We start from the raw sequence: 11,296 nt of genomic DNA, 5'->3' as shown, positions 1-11,296 counted from the left end.
AGGAGTGGCTGGTGGGTTTGAACCACCAGCCTTCTGGTTGCCTTAGGCACTATGCTACCAAAGCTCCTCAACATTGAGGGTACTCTGCCCAATAAAAATAATGTTAACCATGCAAGTATTTTCAGGGCTCTCTGAGTCAGTGTCTGTAAATTGTCTCAAAGCAGTACAAATCCTCTCAAGGAATGCTGAAGGATCTTTATCTGGTTTTTGTCTGACTTCTTATAGTTTGTTTAGATATTTTGTTTTGGAACTCCTTTTCTCAGGCCTTCTAGTAGGCACTCTCAGTAATAAGAAAGATTTGTAAGCTCCTCAGCTACACTTGGGTTCCAGTTGGGGTCCTAGGTAGGAAAGGCCTGGGTACTAGTTGGGTTTGTGCCATGATCTTCACAGTACCTATTGGCTTCTTCTTCTTGTTATGTACCATCGAGTCGGACCCGACTCACAGCAACCCCTTCTTGGGTTTCTGAGGCAGTGTCACTACGGAAGTAGATTGCCCCATCTTCCTTCCAAGGAGTGGCTGGTGGGTTTGAACCACCAGCCTTCTGGTTAGCAGTCAAGTGCCTTAGGCACTATGCTACCAGAGTCTTTTTAAAAAACCATGCATCTTTCCTCTGGTGTTAAAAGAATATCACACAGTGCCTGGCAGTCCACCCAGTCTGGAGCATGAGTGCAAAAAAATCAAAGAAGGCAAGTCATGCATCCTCTTTGTGTTCTCCTGGTAACTTGGGAGGTTATTTTTCCAATTAAAAAGATCGCTGGTAGAAGAAAAAAAAAAAAAAATCCCTCCATCACTTGCTGGCATCTGGCAGAGAGGAAAAAGTCTGGAGGCTTTGGCTCTTGTTCATTTCCTGAATGTACCCCCTCATAATTGAGTAGTTTTATGGTCAAATCAAGTCATGTATAGGTGGTTCTGTTCCTTGTGTACGGAGGGTATTCTAAACAAAGGGTGGAAGGGCTCAGTCCATGGTGTGGGGCTAGGGGCTCAGGATCTGGGAAAGGCTGAGAAGGATATGAAGGAGGGAATGTCAGACCTGGGAAATCATCCTTAGGGTCTGCAGGGAGAACAGGCAGTCGTGATCTATCTGTTCCTTTCTGAACCATCACTTTGCACTGCTTTTTAAAGTTCTTAATTCTAAACAGTCATGAAAACTTCCACATACATTTTCTCATCTCATTTTTCTTTCCTAATACAAATCAGTCTAACTGCAAAATAGTGTCAACTATTAAAGATCGAATAAGTGGCCACCTTTCCCCACTTTCTAGCTTTTACCGGGGCCAGACAGTATTACAAAAGAAAATGATTTTCTTTTTCTTCAGAGGGTCTGAACCAAAATATGACCAATTCTTTAAAATACACCTTCTAAAGGGCTACATTCAGGAATTCCCTGTGCAATTCCCATTTCTTATCAAAACTTAGTAACAATTACCTGCTGGCTGAGGTATGTAGAGTCTCAGAGGCCAATACTTTTGCTTCTTGAAAAACACTCGCTACTTTCAAAGATTGCAAGGTGGTGTTATTTTAAATTGTTACTCACCTGAGGATGGCTGGTCCTCCTTCCCAGGGAATACCATGAGTGTGTTTCACATCTCCCACTTGAGTCATCATTGGGTCAGAAGTGATTCGGGCCTCAAGAACCATCGGATGTCCTCTGGAGAAACCCCCTGGTGTGTGCTAGCTTCCTGGGCCGATCTGCCATCTGATCCACCTCTGGAAGCAAGCAAATGGCTCCTGGCTGGCTCACCAGGATTTGCTCCCAGGTGAAATCCAGGCTCTGCTCAGTGTGACTCGTTGTAGTCAAAAAACAACAGACCATGGTGGAAGAACAGAAAGGCATTTTTATTTCTTTGGCCAAGGAAGGTAACAGCTGAGGCTACTGCCTCCAAGTTGCTTCAAGAAAGGGTCCTTCAAGCTTTCCTTATATACAGTTTACAAAGCAGGAAGTCATACAAAATCATGGGTATACATACTTCTACATTCTACACAGGCACAGTTACAGTTACATACTTCTCCATCCAAAAAAACCAAACTCACTGCTGTGGAGTCGGATCTGACTCATAGAGACCCCTCCCTGAGTATCTGAGACAGTATCGCTATGGAAGTAGATTGCCCCATCTTCCTTCCAAGGAGTGGCTGGTGGGTTAGAACCACTAGCCTTCTGGTTAGCAGTCAAATGCCTTAGACACTACGCCTCCAGATGCCTTAGGCACTACGCCTCCAGATGCCTTAGGCACTACTCCTTACTTCTCCATACATCGTATATATTAAAAATGGCAGCTAAATTCTACCAGAGGTAAAGAGGTTAATATTCATGAAGCACTAATGACCTAAAAGTGACATAGGAAAATAAGATGGTTGCCAAACCGACTCAGGCTGGTTTTGGCTAGTCTGGGAGGTTGGGATAAATAGGATAAAGGGAGGGGCAGTTGGCTCACTTAGCTATCCTGCTTATCTTGTAAGGCCAGTAGGCTCTGTCTTAAGATAAGACATAAGCTTTTAAGACCCCAGATACTACTGACCAAAGTAGGATGTAGAACATTATTTTTATGAACTATGTTATGCCAATTGACCGAGTTCTCCCACAAGACTATGGGCCCACCTTCAAATCCCAATCCTGAGAGTGTTTAGTTATCTCTGGGTAGTATCTATGACTGTGTCCCCCATGTGGGACATTAATATATATATATATATATATATATATATATATATATATATAATACATATATTAAGTATGTATATACATATACCAGGAACTCTGGTGGCATAGTGCCTAAGGCATTTGACTGCTAACCAGAAGACTGGTGGTTCAAACCCACCAGCCACTCCTTGGAAGGAAGGTTGGGCAATCTACTTCATAGCGATACCACTTCGGAAACCCATAGAGGGGTCGCTATGAGTCAGATCTGACTCCACAGCAGTGAGTTTTGAGTTAGTTACCTAAAAAGTGATTTCCCCTTCCCCCTCTCATCCCTGGTAACCATCAAAGGATATTACTTTCTTGACTTTTTGTAAAAGTAAGAGCATACAATATTTGTTCTTTTTTTGATTGATTTTTTATGATGATGATGATGATGATGATGATTTGGGTGGAAGTTTACAGAGCAAATTGGTTTGCCATTCAACAATCCATACGCATTCTGTTTTGTGACATTTACTGCAATCCCCACATTGTAAAAGCATTCTTCCCACCTCCTCCCTGTGTCCACCTGCTCCCTTCCTCCAACCTTCCCATCCCTTTCCACCTTCCTAGCTCTACCTTTGAGCAAATGCTTCCCCTTAATCTCATGTGCTTTATTGTTCCAATGAATGCATACCATCCTGATACTACTGTTTACCTTATAGGCCTGTCTATTGTTTGGCTGATAGTTGAATCACAGGTCTTAAGTTTGGTTCCTAGCTTGAAGGGTGTCTAAGCATCATCGTCTCAGGGGTTCCACCAATCTTGATCAGACCAGTAAACCTGGTCTTCTTTTTATGATTTTGAGTGTAGTTCCACATTTCCCCGACTCTATCCAGGACCTCTAACTATGATTCCTTTCAGGGTAGTCAGCAGTGGCAGCTGGCACCATCTAGTTCTTCTGATCTCAGGGTTGTGAAGGCTGGGGTTCACATGCTCCATTAATCCTTTGGACTAATTGTTTCCTTGTGTCTTATTTTCTTCACTCTTCTTTGTTCCAGATGGGAAGAGACCAGTAGTTGCACCTTAGATGGCTGCTCACAAGCTCTTAAGACCCCAGTTGCTACTCACCAGAGTAAGATATAGAACATTGTCTTTATGCACTTTGTTAGGCCAATTGACCTTAGTGTGCCCCAAAAGTGGTCCTGAGCCTTCATACCCAGTGATTCATTCCCTCAAGATATTTGGTTATGACTAAGATGTTTTTGTAACTCCATCCCCTGTATGTTCTACTACATTCGTGAATATATTTGAGGCACATATAAATACATAGGTAAATATACCCTCTGTCAAGCCTATTTATATATTTGTGGGTGTAGTCCCATTGGCCTTCCTACCTCTGTTCAGATTGAGTGTCTATGTATCCATTGTAAATTATTGTTATTACCATTATTGCAGGGTTGTGTGTGTAGTACCTAAGGCATTTGACTGCTAACCAGAAGGCTGACAGTTCAAACCCACCAGCCACTCTTCAGAAGGAAGACTGGGCAATCTACTTCCATAGAGATACCACCTCAGTAACCCAATGAGGGGTTGCTATGAGTCAGATCTGACTTGACAGCAGTGTTTGGTTTTTGGTTATTATCTTTAACTCTTGTGCTCTTCTCTTGTCTTCCACTGCTTTGATGATTTTGTGCTGACCTTCCCCTTATTGTATATTGCCTTTCCCTTCACCCAAGTTAATAATTATCTACTCTCTAGTTGGTGATTTTCCCTCTTTCCCCCTCCCATCCCTGGTAAACTTCAAAGAACAATTCTTTCTGTATGTAAACCTTTTCTAACTTTTTGCAATAGTGGTCTCAAACAATACTCATCCTTTTGTGATTGACTGATTTCACTTAGCATAATATCCTCTAGGTTCATCCATGTTATGAGGTGCTTTGGAGATCCATCATTATTCTTTAACATCACAGAGTATCCCAGTGTGTGTGTATGTACCATAGTTTGTTTAATAGTTTGTTTAATCATTTATCTGTTGATGGCCATTTAAGTTGTTTCCACATGTTTGCAATTGTGAAGAATGTTTTGATGAACATGGGTGTTACATATCTGCTCGAGTCATGGCTCTTATTTTTCTGTTGTTGTTGTTGTTGTTATGTGCCGTTGAGTCGGACCCGACTCATAGCGACCCCTCCTTGGGTTTCCGAGGAAGTATCACTATGGAAGTAGATTGCCCTATGTTCCTTCTGAGGAGTGGCTGGTGGGTTTGAACCGCCAGCCTTCTGGTTAGCAGTCAAATGCCTTTGGCATTACACTACCAGAGCTCCCTCTTATTTTTCTAGGGTATATATGTATATATTTCCCCTTGGCACATAGAAAGCGTTGGATAATTTATTGAATGAATGAACAAAGAGCGTGGGGAGATTGGGTGATCTGTTTAAGGTCACACAGGTAGGAGAGTGAGTGTGGTTCCAGAGCCTGAAGTCATTACACTGAAAATAATTGTTTCTTTTCTCTTTTAAATATGTTTATTTTCTCACTGGCTAGAACTTCCCAATGAATGCTTAACAATAGTAATCAAAAAAGTCTCCATAATGATTTTAAGAGAATGTCTCTTTCTTAGGGCTTCCCATTAGATATATTACTGACTCAACTAATTATGATGATAAAGATGTACCACTAAAAAAAAGAAGAAGAAAGAAAAGATGTAGCACTCTGTCCTATTTCACTTTGGGGCCAACATTCAAGGGTTCAAGAGCTGTTGAGTAGAACTCCAATAGAAAATGGCTATTTGTAAAGATCAGAAGTTAAAGGCTAGGTTTTTCTATAAAACTTTTTAGGGAACCATATGCATGTTGGTTTGCTTTATCAGATTTTTCATTCAAGTCCAGCTTTTTTGAGTATCTGTGTAGGGCCTGTGTTTTCACTTTTCATTTGATCTTCAAAATAACAAATTAGTTATCATGTATTAAGGTGGTGGTTGTGGTTGTGGTTGTGAGGCGCCCCTGAGTCAGCTTCAACTCACAGTGACCCCATGTGATGAAGAACTACCCCAATAGGGTTTTCTAGGCTGTGATCTTTACAGGAGCAAATTGCCTGATCTTTCTCCTAGAGAGCTGCTGGGTGGGTTGACCTGTCAGTCTTTCAGTTAGCAGCCAAGTACTTCACCATTGTGCCACTAGAACTCCTTCTAATAAAGTTACAGTAGTGTAAATGTTAAAACCTGAGGTAAGCGGGAACACTCATTCTTTTTTTTTTTTTTTGCATTAATTCAACAGATTTTTATTCAGGTTTACTTTGTGTACCACTGGCCTACGATGGTACGCATGTTCTTGTAGCACATTCTAGTGAGGATGGAGTCAATAAAAAAGTAAACCAATTAACAAGACAATTTCAGATTTTGATAAATGCTAAGGAAATGAAACTGAGGAATGTGACAGGGAGTGTGAGAAAGGGGGTTAGTGAGAGCTTAGTAAATAAGAGGTGTAAAGAGAAGATTGGCAAGGCCAGATCACAGAGGACCCTGTGAGCCAGCGAGGAGTTTGGATTTTATTCAGTGTAATAGGAAGCCATTAGATGTTTTCAAGTGAAGAAATGACCTAAAATGATTTGTTTTAGAACCATTTCTCTAGGGGCTGTGTGGAGAAAAGAACACATAGGAACAAGAGTGGATGGAGGTAGGCAAATTATTGCAATAATCCAAGTGAGAGGTGGCTTGGATTAGTTTAGTATGGTAGCGATGATGAGGAGTTAAGTTTTGGATCCACTTTTGGAGAATGAGCCAATGGGACTTAACAAAGAGGATGATAGAGGGGAAGGAATTAAATGAAGTCGTTCAAGACAGGGCAGAAATCAGCTGAGCTGGTGGAAAGTTGCTGTTTTCTTATAATTTCTAAAATGTCCCCTCATTCCAAATTTTATCTCCTCCCCCAACTTCTCCCATCCTTGGCAAAATAAGTTTTTTTTTTTTTTTATATATCACACTTAAGAGCATGGAGAATAGAGACAAGGCCCTGGTTTAATCTGTTTTAAAAAAATTTCATCTTCTCAATTGTGATGCTGGACATTTCTTCACCGGTCACAACAGGGTATGTAATAGTATTCATACCTCATAAAGTTGTTCAGAATTAAAGTCCTCCAAAACTGAGGGATCCTGCCTGTCTTGGTTCTCTTCTCTAATGCTGCTCTAACAGACATACCACATGTGGACGGCTTTAACAAACAGGAATTTACTCTCTTCAGTTTAGGAGGTTATAAGTCCAAATTCAGTGTCCAGGGGATGGGTGAAGGCCCCTCAGTCTTAGGCTTCTGATCCACTGGAGCTGGAGGCGTCTTGTAACTCAGGCAGTTGCTGGCTGCTGAGACGGAGAACCCAAGGTCAACACGTAAAGAGCACAATCCCAAAACCAACAAGCAACACGACAGACCCCAGGATCAAGCCCAGCAACAATCCCAAGACTGGCAAACAACATGTCAGGCCACTGGTACAAGTCTAGGAACTGGAGATGAAGATGTGGCCATATGCAGGATCCAAATGTACCAAAAAGCTAGGTGCTTTCTTCAAAGCTTCCCCATATATTCTGGAAGCTGGCACACCCCCAAAGCAACTAATTAGCTGCTCACAGCAGATGGCCACCATGGAGTTGATGCCAATCTCATCATGAGGAATAACTACATCCAGCTGCCCAGCCACTCAAAACCACAGCCCAGCCAAGTTGACACACAACCTTAACTACCACATTGCCTTTCTATACTCAGCATCTAGCAGGCCCTCAATGTTTACATGCAAATTTGTTTCCTGATCAAATATCAGCCCAAATGAGGTTAGATATTGTTTAAGAATTCACTCACCTACTTGCAATTAACAGCCAAGTACAAAACTTCCCCTAAATTGCCTTTAAGAGAATGTCCCCAAACTCCTTCCTAAAGACAAATTTGTAGTATTCCTCAGATTTAACTAAGACTTACTTAAAATTTTTACAGTAGTTTCATCCATAGAAACTTGATCAAGACCTTAGGAAACTTTGGTGTCCTTACTAGTTGCTGCTGAGTTCCATGGCAACCCTTTGTATGAGTGCAATTGTTTTCCACATAGCTTTCAAGGACTGATTTTTCCCTAGCTCTTTCTTCCAAGGAACCTCTGGGTGGATATGAATTGCCAGTCTTTCAGGTAGTAGCCAAGTGCTTAACCATTTGCTACACTCAGGAGTGAGCAATCTAACTCATGGACCTCATAGAAGTTTATGAGAATACATGCCAAATATTGATAGACCATGGTACATTGTTGATAAGCTCAATATACTTGCCAAAAATGTGTGTACACACATTGAAAATCAAGTTAACCTATTTTGCAGTTATTTTTAACTACATTAATAACTAGACAGTGACTACATCAGTACTCAAAATTTAATGAACTTCCAGTAATTTCACAGGCAAGACCACATTTCATGAAAACATTTACATAGCAAAATTTAAGCCTGATTCCAAGAACCCGCAGCATACTTGTAAATCAGTCCACATTAAACTCCAGAAGATTCTTCTCATCATTTTCTCTATTTTTCATTAATAGATTTACCATTTCAGTCCCTTTGCACTGCATAACATTGACAAAATAGGTGATATTCAGCAACTACTTTTAGCTCTTAGTAGCATATACTGTAAAAATACCCTGCAATGCTTTGCCCACCAACTCAAGACCTGTAGAAGCAGACATGAAAGATGGCCTTTGACTCATTGTTAAGAGCTTAAGACCAGGAAGAATCTTAAGCCAAATGTTGGTACTTACTAAATCTGTTCTTGGCCCATCATTTGACACCACTTTCAGAGCAAAGCTGCAAATACTCCAATGTTACAACTACATTAGAAATGTTTCAGTCTTAGGGTTTATGATTCTTTCACATCAGTCACTACAAGAGCAACGTGAAGAATCAACTCTTGGTGTGCAACTCCAAGGTTATAAATACCCTACTACTCCAGTTGCCATCAAGTTGATTCTGATTCACGGTGACCCCATGTCAGAGTAGAAATGGATTCCGTATTTTTTCAATGAAATTTTTTTTTTCCAGTTTGCCAAGCTTTCCACATAAAATAGCTATTATCTCTAATACACCGTTTTATTTGAAAGCTTTTCATTTAAGTTATGATTAAATATGTAAGGTTTAATACCAAACCCACTGTCATCGAGTCGGATCCGACTCATGGTGACCCCTCCTTGGGTTTCCGAGGCAGTATCACTATGGAAGTAGATTGCTCAACCTTCCTTCTGAGGAATGGCTGGTGGGTTTGAACTGCCAGCCTTCTGTTAGCCATCAAATGCCTTAGGTACTATGCCACCAGAGCTCCAAGGTTTAATAGTACATGTTTATAAATGTACTTTCAGAGATTTCAGTAGTTCCAGATGAGCCTGTTGATCAGTTAGGTCTGGGAACTATTGGTTTAGAATATACCATACCCAGAATTAAGATATGGATTGTTTTGGCAAACATTTACTACCTGCAAAACTTAAAAAATTAGAAGGAAAGGCAACAAGTTGCTTGTTTCCTTCCCACACCATATTTATTTTGAATACAAGTTAATTAACTATATGGGTAATGGTGATAATAAAGACCAAAAGCAGGTATAGTTTAATGTATTTTAATAGCAAACTTACAGGAACAGCACAGAAGACAGACAACATTAAAAACATGTACTTGCATGTAGGACAACTCAGTTAGAAAAGTATAGTGAATGGATGGAATCTACTGTATGATAAAAATGCTACAAACACCATTTAGTTGCCATCAATAAGAAATTTACTTATTTTAAAAAAATCCAAATGCTGGCATTGTCCAGAAAAATTTAACAGGTTTATTTATAATTGTTATAAAGTTGAAACGCTGAAACTTGTTCGCTGAAACATTTTGACTTGCATTAATGCTTTATGTCCCCGCATTTATATTAAAAATTCACACACAAATGAAAATGGAAAAACTGCCAATACCTGATTTCTGTCCCCCACTTTTCCATTCGCAACCATATACTTAGGTACCTTTGACCCCATGGGAAAAAAAAAATATCTAATGTTCAAAACTACCAATAACAGGAAGAAGAGAATTTTTTTTTTTTTTTTTTTTAAAGAATGAAATGTTTCCCATCATAGTGGATTCTTAAGCACGTTCTCCACGTATGCGGCGTGCTAGCTGGATGTCTTTTGGCATAATTGTTACACGTTTGGCATGGATAGCACACAGGTTGGTGTCTTCAAAAAGGCCAACCAGATAGGCCTCACTTGCCTCCTACAACAGGAATTAAAAAAAAAAAAAAATTAATGGTGTTATTTCCAATAGGTAAGACACACCTATACAATTATGAATTAAAATGTTATTTTTGAAGCTGCTAAAAACCCACATTTCAGAAGATGGTGACTATTTCACCAAAGCTTACATTTTCAAATCTGTGGGACAAAACTGAGAAACTACTTATAAAGCCAAAAGCGTTAAGTCTATAAACCTTTATCAATTACAGAGGGTCAAATTATATTACCAGGAGATCTAAATTTCTAGTAAGCTGAAATATATTGAATGAAAACAAGAAATACAATTTAAACTCCTAACATTCTCTCACCCTGAAGAAGACAAACAGAATCATGTACTCAATTCAAAGTAATATCCTCTCTACCCTGTCCCCAGTCTGTCTTCTCTTTAATCTGTACCCTACTCATATTTCAAGATCTTTTTGAACCTTTGCCTTGCTAATGCAATATAGTTGACCATCATTCCCACCAGTCTTTTCATCTACCTTTCCTTTTAGACCTGCTTTATCACAAGAGTACTTTCAAACATCTTACAACTGTCTGAAAAAAGTTAGATAAAACTATTGCCACTTTTAAACACATTAACACATCAACTACTATAACTCAAATGGCTTACATTAATTTTAATGATAGAAGTATTTCCTTCACTTTTATACCTTCATCCTTAGTCTTATCTCTAAAACCAAACTAACAAACACCCCACAAAAAAACCAAGCTCACTGCCATAGAGTCAATTCCCACTCAGAGAACATACAGCATAGAGTATAATTGCCCCATAGTGTTTCCAAGGCTATAATCTTTATGGTAGCAGATGGTCACAACTTTCTCCCACAGAGCATCTGGTGGATTCGAACTGCTGACTTTTTGGTCAGTAGCTGAGTGCTTAACCACTGAATCACCAAACCTGTCTTATTTCTTCCACAAAGATTTATCCCGTCCAAATTTTACTATCCTTACCTACTTTTCTCCAGTATTTATCAAGAATTATATCTTATTTACCTCCCCTCTTAAAGCCTAGTTCAAAACTATTCCATTTTTAAAAAAAAAAAAAAAAAAGCAAGCACACACTCCTCCTGCCCTCTTCCCAGGTACATGAAATCTTGAGCTTCTTAATTTCTTGGCATTCATATTGACCTTGTAATTCAGCTATCTTTTCATATTCTAAGTTACTTGATGATACAGACCTCATTTTAGATTCCCAATGCCTTTACTTCAAACAGATGTTCAATAAATATGAATTACATTATGTTTTTATAGCTAATCCTAATTAAAAAAAAAAAAAAAACTTCTCTGTGCAGTGAGTCCCTCATATCTTACTATTCCAAGTGTTAAAAACAAAAATGCTTTCTAGTCTAGTTATTCTTGTTGTTGTTGTTTGCCATCGAGTCGG

The 11,296-nt window shown here is 39.5% G+C and overlaps 1 protein-coding gene across 1 annotated transcript in view; it reads right to left on the bottom strand.

Moving 5' to 3' along the window:
* Nucleotides 1-9,760: 9,760 nt before the first annotated feature.
* The window catches only part of LOC103193708 (histone H3.3A), a 5,942-nt gene continuing 4,406 nt past the window's right edge, over nt 9,761-11,296 (bottom strand). Inside the window, exon 3 of the mRNA XM_007936975.2 lies at nt 9,761-9,889. Within this exon, the coding sequence (XP_007935166.1) occupies nt 9,761-9,889 (129 nt within the window). The remainder of the gene's footprint in view (nt 9,890-11,296) is intronic.

This window comes from Orycteropus afer, unplaced genomic scaffold (assembly GCF_000298275.1).
Source record: "Orycteropus afer afer isolate SDZICR_OR568_19922 unplaced genomic scaffold, OryAfe1.0 scaffold00039, whole genome shotgun sequence".
NCBI lineage: Eukaryota > Metazoa > Chordata > Mammalia > Tubulidentata > Orycteropodidae > Orycteropus > Orycteropus afer.
Note: the sequence above shows the minus strand (reverse complement) of the source record. Positions and strands in the feature narration are given on the sequence as shown.